Raw genomic sequence first — 17291 nt, forward strand, 5'->3', positions numbered from 1 at the left:
GTTTGTGTGAACGTGTGGGGGAAAGGGTGAAGATGCAGAACAGCAAGATACCATTGCATAGAATAGAGCAGTAACTGCAGTAAGGTTCATATGCAGTCTTCACCGTGTGCAGACTGTCGTCTCTGCTTTACCAGTTATCTCATACTGATAGTCTGCTAGCGCAAGAGAGCAGAGGTTTGGGGGATTGTCTTAGGCAAAATGTGCTAAGCCTGGTTCGGAGTTTTGGAACGTCACAAGATTCTCCAGGCGAGCGAGCAGAGTCACCTCCAGGTCTTAGCCTTCATCTTCCCTACCTTTACGTCTGTAGAATTCTGAAAAGGCCGGTTGTAATCTGCTGACAGACAGCCAGTTTGGATCAGAATCATGAGAAACCAAACCTGCAGTAAGAAAAATGTGTAAAACAGACAAAATATATACATTATAAAATATACGCTTGTTTTCTGTGATGTGTACAACATTTTTATGCTGTAAATACCAAAGCAGTTGAATCTCAAAGCACCATGACGATGTGCCTCCATCTAGTGGCCTCAGTGCAAAATTGCAGGCAGAGTACACTTGTGTGTTTGCTGTAAAGGCTGTGTCTATTTTTTAAAACATTTTTGAATAGGTAGTACAATTACGCACTGACCCACATGTATCTTATTACTGAACGCTGTGTTGGAAAAATATGTTCATATGCACAGTCTTGTCTGGCATTTCCTCATGTTAAATACGGACCCCTCACTGTGGCTTGAGATGGCCGTCCACAACCTATTGGATAAAATCTCGGCCAGATGGTGAGCAGAGCAATTTTAAAGACAATCAGCTGGCAAGTGCATGTTGATGAGCAGTTCACCAGCCGCCAGTTGCCTCTCCAGCACAGAATTTACCACAGCTTTGATCTCTGCCGCACACACTTCAGCAACGGACTTGGTCGGCTCTGTCAGTGCATTCAGTGGCAGTATTTCTAAGCCCCACTGTATCAATATGTTTAGTTATGGTTATTTTAGTTACTTTCATGCACACAATGGCTCTGTAGATGTGACGAAAATGTGGCCTTTTGGGACCTCATACTTTGTTTGGCACTTTTCCGGTTGACCAGCATGTTACAGCATAAGGCTTATCTGGAGTTTTAACGTAGCTTTGTCCCGGTGATCGGAAAGTGAGGCTTCATGAACACCAAAATGGGTGGAGCTCTCATGAGTCAGTAATTGTACTAAACATAGTGTCTTGCTTTGTTTTTTTTTTTTTTGCTTTTAGCAAAGACTTTTGATTGGTTCATACAGGCCAATGATTGGCAACGCATGGTGGCTCCATTCATCCTGAGGTTGTTGAAACGTCACTCTCCCAACTAATACTTTGTTCAGCTGCAGGTGTGACTTTAAGCCTTGTCTTTGGAAGTTAAGCCATGTGACTCATACATTTTCAAGGGAAAATATTTTTTAATTTGATTTTTAATTATTTGCCCAGTACAGTCCTGTTTCCATGGTTACGGCTATGATAGTTGAGCTCACATCTTATCTTTTATTATGAGTCTTTTTTTGCCATTTTTAAATGTTATCCGACCCCAATATTATAATTAATAATTTAAAAAGTTTTTATATATATTCATAAAAAATTTGTTGGAAAGACAGGCACTTTGAATAGGTTTTCCTATTTCACAAGTAGAGTCACAGAGTCACTTACTTATTTGTCCTGTAACTATATTCAGGTCAACTTTTCAGGCATAGTTATACAGAAGCAACAGAATGCTGTCAACATATAATCTCTGCCAGGAACCATGTCTCAGGATTTGAAGTGTTGTATCTCTAAAGGAAGGAACTATGATGTCTATGCTGAAACTGAACTCATAATCCCCTTTACTCTAAATACATTGGCTTCAATCCATATCAAATGTTTGTTTATTTAGGGTCAACATCAGTCAAACCTAGGCCACGTTAAGTGACACAGTGGCTAAGAAGGGGGTTTCCGTAGGTCTAGCCAGAGGAGTTTGGCCTTGTGAGTCATGTTTAAATGAGTTTACGCTGAGCACAGATGGGGCTATGGATGCTGACAAGACTCTTTTCCTCCTATCGCTTGTGTGTGCTGTCAGGGAGAGCCATTTGAGAAGAAAAATGTGCATAATTTGGTCAGTATTATTATCAGGACATGTGGATTGACGCCAGCCTGTTGGATAGGGTTACAGTCTCCAGAGAACAGTGCAATTCAACAATATGGCTGTCTGTCATCATACCTTTTGGAGAAGTAAGACTACATCAATTTTTTTTGCTCCCAGAGAGTTTTGAAACACAATCTGCTAAATGGGGCAAGAGCTGGGAGCTAAAGCCAACTGTTTCCACATTAACACCACACTAGTCATATGAAATCATATCTTATCAGCCCGCTGTGTTCTAGCAGTAGTGAGCCTGTGATCTCTCCCCTGCCTCTTTAAGACTGTTTCACTCAAATCTCACTGTCTACAGCTGTGTACTGCAATGTGTAGAATATTGTCTTACTTCCAATAAATATTACATAAATCCACATTTGCGTCCAAAGTGTGGATCATTCTCACTGGTGTTGCCCTGTGGCACAACAGTCTCTCAAAAATAATTTTCACGGGGACCAATGCAAACCCAGACATTCTCTGCCTAAAGCCAGCTGCTAACAATACTCTTGAAAGGAGGTACATTTGTACTCTTGGGCTGCTCTGTAGTTTTTCATATCACCCCACTGGGCATGCTGATTTTTTTGATGATATCTACATGTTTTAGCATTACCTGCCACAGGTTAAGGTCTATGTATTTTCTTATTCAAAATGTCAGTCTTGATGACTTGTTTTATTTTTAGAATTCCAGACAACAGTAGCTGGGGGATGATAACGGCGCACTCTTATTTAAAGATTTTTTCTGATTATTTAATGAAACATTAATAATGACTTCTAATTAATGAACAACATGAAATTATAAAGAGATGGTCACTGGAAAACCAGCATGTATAGAGACCCTCTGTAACCTCAGACTGACACCGCTAAGTTAATCACTGCAAATTCTTTTGAAAGAGGCTATAGAGGTAATTAATATTTGAAAGCACAACACTGCCCTCTAGTTCAATAGCAGTGCAATAACATTATACTATGCTCATATAGAGGGACAGGTCCATGGCTAGGTCTGCTCTAACCCTTTGAATCTCTGGGAAAAGTGTCTGAATTGCATCAGAAACAGTTTATTTAGTGAGTGGATCTGTATTTTGAATGCCATTTAACACTTTGTGGAACCACAAATTGATGCAGAATCAAAGTACACACCCCAAATCCTGACTCCTTCAATTAATGGTAAATATGGCTATGCTACTACAGAATCAACACTTGGGCACACCAGTTTTCCAGATTATATGATTTGGTCTATTAAAAAAAATGGAATTTTCAGTTACGGAGTTCAGTGTTTTTAAAACTCGGATGCCTATATTACATAATGGTACAGAGTACTGTTAATGCAGCCAGCGACAGTCTAATTTATGAGGTACTCTGATGGAGTAAGTTGACTTTCATAGAGTAAAAAAATAAATAAAAGAAAGTTGGCTTCAGTGCACGCAGTGAAATTAAGGCATAAGTCAGTTTAGAAAAACTAAAAGTTCAGCCTGCGAAGGGCTGCCTTCTGAACCTGAGCTGGGGGGCTAGGGAGTTGTGGGCTGCTGACGTGCATTTAGAGGATCTATCCTCTATCCCCTATCCCCTCTGAGTCCTGAGAGAATCGGTGGGTGGTGTGTGCGTGTATCATAGGAGTGTTTGAGCACTGTGAGTGTGCGTTTATTGTTCCATCTCTGTCATACGCGCTTGCTGTTCAGGAAGCTTGTGGGGCAGAGCACAAAGATGTGGCAGGAAATCGAATACCTGACAAAAGAACAGGAAGAAAAGAGGATTGACTTCCTTATCTCCCAGACACGCAGGCAAAAAACATTCCCAGTGCTCCACTGAATACCTGCGACCCGCACAACAAAAATGTTTCCCAGGCGTTGTATTTCCGTTGATTATCCGCCTATTATGAGAGCTGTGCAACTGCAAACCAGTGATTTATCAGCCCGGTGTCACTTCTGTGTGCTGCAGGCTTCATAGCCCCGCAAACAGAATTGTGGGAAAGCATCAGTGTGATCACTGCAATCAACAGTGAACAGGTTAGGGGTTTCTGTAGGGAACTCTCCAAAAATACACACACACACACACACACACACACACAACTACTGTTTTTCCAGATGTTTTACATGTATTTTAACTTTTATTTGAACTGTTTGAAGGATACTGATACAGATTTCAGTTCAGCTCCTGCACTTGTGAGCAATGAGGAGTTACTTCCATACTTCTAAAAATGTGCAAAAAGGACACCGGATGTTTTTCCGTAAGTAGAAAGGCGAAGGCTTTTAATGATAAGAAGCATCAGATACAATTCAGTTTCATCAGTTATGCAGGTATGTACATTCAACATACATATTATACAAACAGATATATGTGTGCAGGTCATAAAAAAGTGAAAAAAGGCAAGAAGATCTTTTCAAGTACAGTGAAAAAGCATTGCATTGGAAGTTTGTTCATTCAAGAGGAATAAATACAGCACATAGTAGTTGTTTAGTTTGTGCCTGTCCCATTTTTGAAACCCAAGGCACAAAACGCCGAAAGAAAATGTATTATTTTGGCTGTTTTTGAATACTTACAGCATAACATTTCAATATTTTGAAAACAATAACCATTTTATGTTTGAGTGTTCTAAAAAATATATATAATATGGATCTGCTATGTCAAGTCCACTCCCAAAAATGGAACATTCTCATAAAAGAACAGTTCTCCAAGAAAACAGTTGCCCACAACAGTGTTGAGAGTTCTGGATTCAGGTGGCCACAGGCAGGGCCTGAATACAGTTGCACCTGATTGGCCAACAGCTTTGAAGAAGGGTGGAGGGGCAGGTGGATGGTGATATTGTAGTCACCACTCCACAAAGAAAAAATCCCAGTAGTGATCAGTTGACTAAAATCACAGTACTGGTGGAAACTTACAGGCCTGACACCAGCGCTGTACAACAGCTATGCTGATTTACTGAGGAACTTAAAGTGGCCAATTTAAGTGTTTGCTCACAGTTTGGTGAATTGAACCATGATTTTGCAAGCTCTGGGGTGAAACAGCTTTTGAGAATCTGCCATCCACTCCCCTCCCCACCAACATGAGGCCCTTACTCACAGTGATCATAGAAGATCCAATGGTAAAGGGTTCCTGAGTACTCTGGCATAAAATGGCTGCCATGTATCAGCCAAGTGGGGACTACACATTAGTGGTATCTGAGGTAGCACTGCAAGATCCTTGATAGGGGTGAAGGTGCTATATAAATACAATTCTTTGTCATTATATTAATTTCCAATTATGGGTGCGCAGCCCCCTAACTTTTACATTCAAGTCTAACCTTAGTGTTTAGGGAGAGAATGGCATTTCACCATCCACCATAATACCCACCAAACATAATTACATTGCTACAGGATACAATTAAACAGCAATAACATTTTTATGCAATATACATATATTACATTTCATGCAAAAATGATGCTCTATAGACCATAATGCTATACTACATTCACTCGACCTTAAGTAATGACATTCATTTTACAGCCACTAGAGGGCAGTGGTGATGATACCGCAGGATTTTAGTTTTTTGGCATCATGCAGACATGTGGCAGCCAGTAGAAGTGTCTCTGCCAGTTGGCATATATTAATGCCTGTGTGTGATATCTGTCTGGTTAATTTATTAATTAAAATGAGATTAAGCTGTTGAAGAGTCAGAGTACTATCCAACCCAGTGACTGATTGATGTAAGGTATTGCATCATCTGTTTGAAGACAATGAACCAGAGGTAGACCTTGTGTCATTTTTTTCCTCACAATCAACATGTGAATATAAAAAGTCCAAAATGAACTGGAAAATGTACCGTTGCCAAACTGGATGTCCTCATGTTTACTGTAACAGATTATTCAAAATTTAGAATTCCCTTGCTCCAGTTGCACTGTTAGTAATCAACATTTGAGGGAGATTACCATATATTACCATTATGCCACTAAGCAGAGCAAAATCAAAATTCACACAATTAAATTTCAGCATCTGTTATAAATGGCATATGTACAGATAAAACAGCATGACAGACAACATATAAAAAATACTGAGTGGCTCAAGGCTGACATTTCAGACATATGAACAGCTGTAGTTTTCCGTCTCACAGATAATAATCAAATGATAACCAGTGGAAATTTGAGCAGGTCCAGTACTCCAAAGCTAGCAAGGCAGGACTAGTCGTCCGTAAGAGATGTAAAGGTACAGAATAAATACTAGAACTCTTGTCAATGGCACAGCTGATAACATTGCTAATAGACTGCTAATCATATTTTGGCAGATTTTAAATGATAACTCAACAGCCAGTGAATACAGATGCAGCAGCAGGGCTGGATTAAAATGTCCCTTATAAACTGTTTTTGCTTCCTTCCCCTTTACCAGTAAAAAAAAACACATTTTCCATGTTATGTCACCTGCCATTATCTGTGTTTACTGGAGTTTAAAAATAGCAGGAAGCCCCTCCTGCTGCAGACTCATATGTCAGAGAGCAACCAGCACAGGCGATCCCATTAAACATTAATGACAAACTCCCTTTTCCTAGATCAGCCAAGGCTACACAGGGAGGGGCGGGGAGGTTACACCCCTTGCTTATCACCCTGTTGAACCCCGCTAGTCTTCCTGTCGTCCTTTTGATCCGTCCTCAGTCTGTCTCTCTGGCCGGTCTCAGTGTTCTGGCTCTCTCCAGCCTGTGTGTCTCGGTTCTGTTCACTTCTGACTTGGCTCTGCCTCTCCTTACCTGTCTACCCTCTTTCCTATCTTTCCTATCTTGATCTGTTACACGCCTGAGCCTGAACTTGATTTTGGGACACTCAAGCGAAAGATGACACCGATAGCACTGTTGCTGGTGCACTACAGCAAAGTGGTTCTGAACCCAATCCCTGCGAAAGTACTAAATGTTTTCCAGACACCTGCCTTGGCTGTGAGTAGTGATAAAATGCACTGACATAAGGCAGGACTATCATTTACTCCCAGCCTTCCTGCTAAAATGCAGTTTATAGATTCAGAGCACAGACAGGCCTCATTTTTCATGAGTTCTGAATCCACTCAACAAACACAAAATTGTGGCTAATGTATCATGCTTACTTCAGCGCAATTTCAGTTGCCTGGATGTTAAAAGATTTTCAGTTGAAACATTTTGATTGTTTGTCATGTTTAAGATATACTTCAAGATATTAAGACTTGCAGCCAAGCTGAATCAACATATCTCTGCATTTTTAATGCTATAGACACTCTATAATATTGGTATAATTAGAACGTAACGCCATGAACTGTTGAGTAGTAGAAATAGTATGTTCTGTTTGCTTCTCTGCTTATAAAGTGAAGCAAAGTGGAAAATCCCTATAAGTGGCTGAAATTCTGCAGCACTACATTTTACACCAACACGTTTTTTTCTCGCATCAAATGTGCTTCTGTACAGTCGTATTTACATATGAGATACATTCACCTCTGCTGTCTCTCAGCTTTTGGGAGCCCTTCCTGGAGACCATTATATTAAGATGCAGGGTGAGGGAAAGCATCAGAAAAATTCCCAGATGCACAGTTGGACCCCCTGGATTAGAACGGTTTAATGCACTCATTGCTCAGTAACCTCCTAATCTTCCAGGGAAATACTCATCTGTCACATCTGTGTGTCTGAATGGGAGAAAACCACTGGTAACTGCCTTTCAGGTTCCAGTGTAGACTACAACATGGAAAAGGTGATACTTGAAGAATGAAAGCATACAATTTCACTTGCCAAGCACTGTACAGCAAATGTCCTGCTTGTATATGTGTTGTGAGTGGGTCTGTGGTCATTGGAGGTGTTCATATGGTGAGAGGGGGCGGGGCTGTGTGGAACTGTGGTAAAGAGCTACTGGTCTGGTCCGCGGTTTCTGCTGTGGAGACGGGTCTCCTGGGGGACGGGGTTTTCCTGGAGACCTCACACGCTGGCAGATGTCTGGTCCCCGGACTCGGAGGAGGACACGGAGGACGAGGAGCGCTTCCTCCAGCCAGACAGCCTCTGGATCATGCTGGGGTGGAAGTCGGCGTGGCGACGGGCGTGCTTGGTCAGGTGGTCGCTCCGCATGAAGCACTTGTCACACAGGGGACAGGTGAAGCGCTTCTCTCCCGTGTGCGTGCGGTAGTGCCTCGTTAGTTCGTCCGAGCGAGAGAACTTCTTGGCGCACTCGGGCCAGGTGCACTGGAAGGGCCTTTCACCTGGGGGGGAAAATAGCCAGCAGAGGGTAGCAATGGGTCATCCAGACAGTGCAACCGTGCACATCTCTGGATTATGCTTTCTTGACTCTAAAATATTCAGCTCAGGAGCACTGAAGAAAGTGCATGAGTGTTAAGACACTCTACAAGAGATAATAGCCAGTTTCCCATGTAACACAATACATGCATACATAGACACATCCTGGTTCATGAGGTACAAAATAATCTAACCCTTTCATTGTGAGTTTTAGATTCTTTTATAGGAAAGTTAATTGTATTTATACTGAGTACACTGAAAACACTTCTACATTACCACGCTGTAAGCACGGTTTCCATTTCATTATATAAATGTGGCAAAATTCACAAGAAAGTAAAAAAAATATCCATATACATCACATGCATTTTGAAAGATCAAATAATTAATCTAGGTGCTTGTTGAAACAATCCAAACTGGTGAGTAACATGTCATCTAAAAAATGGTGGTCACTACAATTATTCGCACAAATTGCTGTCCTGCTGCTTCTAGGAGTATTTCACGCAGACGGAAACATGTAACTCGCGATTGTGCACAAGATGGGCGAAGTGTCAAATTGCTGTGACGTAGATGACGAAAATGGCGCAGCAGAGTTAAATGAGGTCAACGGGGTGATATGCACCGCATCTGGAACTGTGCCCTAGAACATATGTAAATGTGTGTTCATCCGTTTTACAGCGATGTTCTTCTTTGCACTGCGCAGGCCGCCCATATACAGCTGCGAAGTGGGGTTTCATGGGATGCAGCAAGGACTGTACAAGTTCAGGACAGAGAGTACAGCACGTAGCAGAATGGACAGTTGATTGTGATAAGATCGTTCTGATAATAATGAAAAAACATCTTTATTGCAATCAACAGCTCTTGCTGTGAATGAAGCACGCATTAACAGTTACGCGCTGTACACAGGCGTCACTAAAGCGTTTCGCTGGAGAGTAACTGCGCTGCGGCATACAGTCACGGGGTGACACGAGGTGAAGCATAGCCCCAATACCCACACGAGCAAGCCACGCGAGGACAATATAGACTGGCTAGACAGCCTAATATACATCGCACGTCCTTACCTCTCCTTACACGAATCGGTAAGGTCATAACATTTGAAACACCCCTGGAAAAAAATGACAGTCATACGGCGCCATAACATGTTACCACATGCGATTTTCGGGTCATGTGTTCGCAAACATTATTGAACTGCGCAATAACGCAGAGGAAGCACATGTTGTTCTCGGCTCGGACTCTCTCCTTGTCAACAGGGCGGCCCGGCACCGCCCCCCAGCGCGCGCGCACACCAATCTCAGCCCCCTTGCAGTGTCACACCTCCGCATGGGGAGAGGCGATTCCTGTTAATTCTCGTGTTTCGGAACACAACGTGCCCTAGCCTGACCAGTTGACCGGGCTGCTCATGAGTTCTACGTAGTGTTTACTCATCACCGGCACAATCGTCTTCTGCTGAAAGCTTATTTCGCAACCTGGTCCGAAAAGGCGAATTTAACCACCTGGCTCACCAGCATTACATACTGTGAACGCAGATTCAGGGAGTCTGGGACACTGCAGTTAATATTTCACGTCATGAACTGTAACAAGCTTGCCGACCACAGATGCATTTACTCATTGATTGAGATAACGAGGTAATTAATTTTAAAATCGGGTCCGATATAATAAGGCAATCACAGCACGCTAGACTCAGATATCAAAACTGAAACCGGACGATTTTAGGATCCCTAGTTGTGCATTTCTAAATGCTTACCGGTGTGAACCCTGAAGTGGGCTTTAAGATGAGACGACTTTCCATACACTTTTCCACAACCAGAGAAAGGGCAGCAGTGTCTCTTTTCGGGGGACGCGCGTAATCTCCCCGTTTTCCTGTCGCACGTCTGCATTGAAGCAGTCGCATTTGGCTTTCTCCGCCCTAAATCTCTGGCGTCCACGCTCATCCGACTCCCCCGGACGCCGTGCTGGTTACTCGCATCGCTTTCTCCTAAGCACTTCGTGCCGCTTCCGCTTCGGGTGGCAGGACTGCATTTGTTCAAGTCGAGCAAAATCATCGCGACCATGAGCAGAGTCCTGTTCTCTTGGTTCTCCTTCGACACATCTTCGGCCGGGATCATTTCGGGGCAGCGGTGCCTCACCGCTCGATTGGAGATGGAGACCAGACACTCTGCTGCGAAGTCAACATCCGACATGGTTACTTCTCCTGGATACGAAAACGGCGCTATACAAAACTAAAATAAGATGCGCGCGAATTTAGCAAGTCTCTTCTGAAAACCAATGTGGCACATTCCCCTCGGAAAGGTTGGAGTTAATGACCGTGAAAAACACCGAACATGAACCGAACTCGACTAAAATGAGCTCTAGAACATGTGCTGTGTCCCCCACACACGTGTCCACCTCCGTGTGAAATTTTATAAAATGAGCCTGCTAATTTAAGATAAAAAAATTCCCACGTATCCAGACACGAATACTCAAAAATACAGCAATAGCCTCTCTTTGTTGTTTGTAGAACTTATTATCAAAAATATAATCCAGGAAAGAATCAGACGGCAAATGCCTTGCTAACCGTCCTGGACGAGACCACACATGCGTCAACTAGTACTCCTCCACAGTATTTCGGTGTCCTTTTCTCTGAGTAACAATTTCGCGGAATCCCAGGGTGTCATAATAAAACCGGGCTCCGATTGGCTGAAAGTATCAGTGACGCGCTTTTGTGTACACTGTGCTGAATCATCTGATACCGGTTAAACTGACAGCGCTGAAATCCAATAGGATGTAGAAATCGAAAAAGGAGGTGTTGCCAAAAGTAAACCAGGAACTAGTGCTAGATATTGTTTACTGGTGTACACGTGTTTAAGTGCAATAAAGGTGACCAATTGTTCTGCAGAGGTTACCTTGGTACACAATATATGGTTATGTTTGTTTATGGTATTTTTAAACATACGAGTATTTTTGGTTCAATATGATCTGTCTGCAAAGCATTCTCAGAAGGTTATTTGTAGCCTGCTAACGGCATCAAAAGTTTAAATAACCATACGACAAAGTTTGTGTCACAATATTCTGAACTGCGCTGTTCTGTATTCTATCCAGATAGAATAAGATTATTAACCTCCAAGTACTCTCCAGGCTGTTTTCAGTTTAGATTCACTTTTGTCATACCAGGAAAACACAAAATAAATTCATTAGCAAACGAATTTAGACTCGTGTGTTGTTCACTCCATGCTACACGCGGACCGGAGTGCTGTTGCTACATTTCAATTGGGCTTCTTCCGTTTGTCGTTTTCGTGACGCATACGTCCTACAGAGAGAACGTGATGTGCTTTTGCTTTCCTGTGTGCCATTGTAGTGTAATCGTAGAATAAAAGCAGCCAAAACAAAAAGCTGCGTGTATCTGTGGAAGTCTTTTCGGAAATAATCAGATGTCACTTAGTGCGTGACTTTAAATACTCAGCAAATGTCACTTCACGATATTGCAGTTTTGTGTCCTTTTTGAGTTGCTTGCGCTTTCATATGAGACACATATTTTTGGTGTATCAAACACACAATGCACCACTTTTGGTTCCAAATGGTCCGAGACCACCACTTAATCGCGATCTTGGTTCAGCTGCTTTAAATCACATCCTGGTGCCATTACATCACTGTCGAGGTTTCACTCGGCTTCAAACGAACAGACTTTATGCTCGAACCACAGTCACACAAAATATGTCTTAAGTGCCCTAAATGTACAACAAACGCTGAACACTGGCAGTCAAGTCAATTGAGAGAAATTCTGGCATTCCTTTGTGTACTTTCCTGATAAGGCAAAGCACAAGTTGTAACCAAGATTACAATATTACATATCTATCAAGTAATTTCTCTGTAAACTGAGCTTGGGCCAAAACACCCATTATACTACACAACTGAATTCCTGTTCTGTGTAGGAAGACACTTTGCTTTCCTGCCACACAACACACCTCTTTAACACCTGGTGGGTGTGGCATCTCATTTATACAATTACTCAATTATCCAATGTCTTACTGGTAACACATACACATTCTCATGCTTTCACTGTTTGGTGGTGAACTTGTTGACAAAACTTATTACTATAAGGGTTTATATTTATGAACACACAAAAAACATACTAAACACACTGAATGAAAACATATCCATACCAATGCATGTCCAATAAAAACACAGGAAGAAACATGCCCATTGGGACGATTGCATTGTCACAGAAAAATTTAGGAAGATAAGCAGTAGGATTGTCTCTGATTATGCGAACATGATCAGCCTTAATGCACGAACATGTGTAACGTACAAACAAGCATGATCTCAGAATCACATCATTACTTATATGGGAGAAGAGCTGCCTCAGATCTATGCTGTCTCTGCTCCTGAGTAGGTCAGGGCTACTGCTCAGCATAGCACTCACTTTCTAGTGGGCTGCATTTGTGGGATGGGAAAAATGGAACTGAGATGACAGCCAGACAGACACCACCAGCCTGTACTGGCCTCTCTTTGGTGCCACGCAGACACTCATAAACATGGAAGCACAAGCATGTGTCTGCTGGAGCTTACAGCGGGGCAGCTTTTTTTAGCTGATTAACTCCAGGGGCGATGGGCCAGTGGACTGGTGGGTGCTGCTGGCTCCCGGGCAGCCTCCAGCATGTTTGCTGTATCTATGCTCGCTCTGAAACATGAAACACCCTCCCACTGTTCGCCCTCTGTTGCTGCACAGTGTTGAGCTTGCTTGAAACAAGTGCATTTGTAGACGTACTTGAGGATAGGAGGCTCACGTCCAAACGATTCCCATCCGTCTAGTGTCTAGACGGTACTTTCTGTGGTCTCCCTGACCACAGTGGTTCAGTAGCCTTGTGCTTTAAAGTGTCCACCCTAACACCAGAGTCATGTGAGGCTGTGAACCACAGAAACAGTGTCCATTACATATTTCATTGCATGTTTTCTTTGCATACCTGCAGAGAGGGGCTTTTTCAGGGACTGTTTCATTGGGGGGAGGGGGACTAGGGCTTAACCTACTTCAAGCGGCTTCAGAGCAATGCAGTCAATGCAGGAGCTGCTGTGTCATGCTGCCCCTAATGCAGGCCATGGCCTGCTCTCCCTGCTCCTGCAGTACCATACCGGCAGCAGGCGTTGGAACTTTCCAGGCACTTAATCGCCAGATTCCACTCATCATTGTCCTGATCAAGCCCTTTCAGCCTCCATCCTCAGTTCCAAGGGTGTCAGTCTTTTAAAGAGACCTGAAGAACCTGCTGGAGCATTGCATTTGGGTTTCTATGACAACCTTTTTCATTCAGGGAGGGAAATGTGCTGGTTTTCTGGTTAGCTGGTAGAGACTTTTGTCACATTTAAGCAAAATGAAAGTGTTTGCAATGTATGGAGCACCACAGGAAGTTTATTCTAATCAAGAGTACACAAATGCCTTCCTCTGCTCATTTCTGGTGTAGTGCTCCCTCCTTTTATCAACTAAAAATTAGATGGTGGAACATATCAACCAAAACACTTGACAAACTTCCCAAATTCACTTCTGTTTCTAAACGGATCAACCGAATTGACGTCAGTTACTCCACTTAGCCTTGCCGAATGAGGAAGACCCTCTTATTGTTCCCTGCTTTCCTGCAAAATTAATCTTTCCCAAAAGAAACCTTAGGACTGTCAACGCATTTTTCTAAAAACAAATAATGACAAACTATAGTAAATGTAAGGAATTTCTAGTTACCATAAATGTATTTCAATATATAATAACTCCAGTGTGAAGGGTGAATACTGTTTCAATACTTTGTATTACTTAACAAAAATGCTGATAAAACACACCAAAACATCACGTGGCAGCAAAATTCATTATTAGCACATGGGCGACGTCGGACGTGGTGATGAAATGCGAAATGAGCCAAACAGGGGAGGTGTAACTGGAGCCCTTTCAGAGCCCCCCGGCACGCGGCAGTTCACTCTAGGACACGATTCTAAGAAAAATATATCAGCGCGAGAACACCGACTTTCTCTTTTTTCTAACATGGGAATAAAGTCACAATCGCAAAAAAAAAAAATGTATATATATATATGCGTTAGTTTTATAATTCATAATCCCCATATGTAAAAAGATAAATGTTAAATGTCGAATTTGCAGGATATTCCAAGTCCGCATTATCACTGTTGTAAACATCACATGTCTTTACAATAGGTTCGTGACTCATAACAGCAAGGTAGGCTATTTACTGTAGTACCTCGCAGCCTGCTTGGAATCCAATCTGTCACGTCACGCCCCCTTCAACGTGTTTCAAAGAGCACACGTGGGCACTTCTCTGTAACAGGCAAACAGGCGATAACGTTATTTATTTCGCGGGGAGATTTGTGTCAGATACCTTTTTCAGAGGGCATACACAGTGAAAGCGCATTTCGCTTGACGAAGAGCCACGACTGTATGCCAGGGAAAGACTTTGGTCGCAATATGACAGGTGATCATATTCAGGCAAAACTCTTGCTCCTTCTGTCTGTTGATCTCTGATCGATGAGAAGAGTTAACTTCTACATATACGTCGACATAGCATATTCTGCGTTCAGATATAGGGTTTTATATTAGAGCCCCGCCCATTCCACGAACTGAGCGGTGTTCGTGACACGGGAGCTTTCAGGTCCCTGTCCTTTTTACCTGCGTAATGCAGAGTGCTGTTTCATATTCTGTGGCGCGTGATGGCTGATTGCTATTGCTTCACGCCTCATGCCCACATATTGTCGTTGCTATAAATTATTAGCCATGTCAGTCAATCCTGCGCGGTGCATGTTGATTCGATAACAAATTTATCCCGACTTGTTCTTGCCTTTTGTCATCTGTGTAAACACATGTCGTTGTCGAGGATGCTCCAGTCAGATCGTGCTGTTCAATTTCGGGTCACGTTGTTGACATGTTATTCCCAAAAAGCCCTGCCCCCAGTATGCGAAGAACAGAATGTTCTCGTCCGTGAACTGAAACTGAACTTGAGCACCGCAGAGCACCACACTTCCAGAAACAGTCTGCTGCGTATAGAAAAGTTCGTAACACTTCCTTTCAGTGATCATTCCATACCCTAAACTAGATTCGAACACGCAGACAGACGCAAATCGATCAAATTGGAAACTCATGAATTACGTAACAGCGGGTTAAAAGTAAACAGGCCGACAGACTCCAATCACATGTCACTTTGCAGCATTGTTTAGTTGCCAGCAAGCGAATCACGATCTTTGTTACCACCTGGTAAGAAATGCCCACGAAGTCGCCTTGCTACAGCGGTTGGACGTTAGGGGGGTTTCAGATCCCATGCGGTCGTTACAGTAGCCTAACCCTAACTACTAGCTTGTGCCTCTGCAAGAAGATAATGTCAGCGTCATTACTTCACGGGTCAGTTCCTGAAATGAATTCCTGGGATTCCAACAAAAGTTTTACTGTAGCTATGTAACTACCTGCCTGTGTCAATTAATGACGTCAGTGTAACATTGTTGTCGTGACGTCAAATGCAATTGTTAACTAGTCACACACAAGCTTCCCGCTCTGGTTTAATAATTCATTCAGCAGACTAAACACACGTTAGGTCATATATTACCCATTAATGTAGCTGCATGATTTAATGATGTCATTCCATTCCATTCTAAGTACTGCACTGCCTCAAATGGGACTCAAACCCTAAGACTGCTGGGCACAGGGGATAGTGAGGGGGCTGTGATCAGGCCTACAGTGGAGAGTCCCGAGATTCATACCACCTATGAATGGGCTATGGCCTATACAATTTGACTGGTGGATGTTGTCACTAAACCATACAAAGGTTTCAGAGGGGACTGTTTTTTTCTTTAATGGAAATATCACTCTCAATTACTGGCATGCTATTACTTATCATAGGAGCCCTTTTCGGGGAATAACAGATGACTTGTTAATGTGTCATGGAGGAAAATGAACAGTCACTTATGTTGTTTTACAATAGCTCAGACCAGTCAGAGGGAAGTCCAAAAAAACTTGGACCAGATCCCGAGTCAGGGAAAAATATTTACATATTTATTGGCCTTGAGCTCAGATGGTATCTGGAAACATGGCTTTTAACTGGATACAACACAACATCTGCTTTTCTATGAGGGATGTTTTCATTTAATATGTAGATCACATGCTTCTTATGTCTGCCTTTAATTTATAATAAAAGCCTTTGCCAACATCTGTTATAATGTATAACAACTTCATCTGCAACCTACCGTACATACAGACCACATCTCAGTCTGTGTGAGCTAGGATTTGAATGGAAAGCAAACAAAATGAGTCAAATAGAACAAAGAAAACAAGCTTGATCACAGATTTCAAACCTGTGTTTCTTTTATACAAAAAAAGAAGTGAAATGTAGCTTTTGCAGAACTTTGATGTGGCTACACAGGCAGATGAACAGATAGATAGATCGGGGGAATTCAGTCTGGTGAGCATCTGTATCTGTATCTGTTACACCTCAAACCATTCATCTGTGCTCTAAAGTGACAACTCTCATTATCTGTTTAAGAGATAATCACATATTTCATACATGGCTTGTTTCTTAAAGCAAAGGTGTTTGGATATACAGCTGTCCCAATTCCTTCTGAAACTTGTTCTCTGTCTCCCCCCAGTGGTTCATTGGGAGTGGTGTGGACGTGATACGAGTAAGGAAGAGCTATCAACAGGGAAAATTATTCTGAATTATTTGAATAATTTTCATCCACATATTAGTTCTTCATTAAAACGCGTCCTGAATCAAATGCTTAGTGAATGCACGCACAAACTGAACAAACTGACTGAGGTACATAATGACATTAATCTTTTGGGTTTTATGTATTTAGCTACAGCACAAAATTGCCAGGCTTTTATTTGGTAAGCATAAAAATCAATACTGTGCCAAAAATGGATAAAAAATGGTATTTTTGCAATGTAAAGAACACTCCCGCTAATATTCCATGAATTAACGACCGTCAAGTAGGTTGTGTAATACGATTGTC

At 42.3% G+C, this 17291-nt stretch overlaps 1 protein-coding gene across 1 annotated transcript; it reads right to left on the bottom strand.

Annotated features, from left to right (window-relative positions):
- Positions 1-4342: 4342 nt before the first annotated feature.
- klf9 (Kruppel-like factor 9) lies at positions 4343-10941 on the bottom strand. The gene is made up of 2 exons (XM_036526720.1): positions 10072-10941; positions 4343-8296 (listed from the first exon to the last, which is right to left on the bottom strand). Exons 1-2 carry the CDS (start codon positions 10505-10507, stop codon positions 8019-8021), a joined length of 714 nt encoding a protein of 237 aa, XP_036382613.1. The 5' UTR covers positions 10508-10941; the 3' UTR covers positions 4343-8018.
- Between the last annotated feature and the right edge of the window lie 6350 nt (positions 10942-17291).

The sequence above is a fragment of the Megalops cyprinoides genome, chromosome 4, assembly GCF_013368585.1.
Source record: "Megalops cyprinoides isolate fMegCyp1 chromosome 4, fMegCyp1.pri, whole genome shotgun sequence".
In the NCBI taxonomy this organism is placed as follows: domain Eukaryota; kingdom Metazoa; phylum Chordata; class Actinopteri; order Elopiformes; family Megalopidae; genus Megalops; species Megalops cyprinoides.

What these genes read in the sequence shown, in the direction of transcription:
- klf9 (XM_036526720.1), bottom strand. Translation starts at nt 10,507, where the DNA reads ATGTCGGATGTTGACTTCGCAGCAGAGTGTCTGGTCTCCATCTCCAAT. An exon ending in CCACTTCAGGGTTCACACCG is followed by an intron (nt 8,297 to 10,071) that starts GTAAGCATTTAG and finishes TTTCCCCCCCAG; the next exon opens with GTGAAAGGCCCTTCCAGTGC.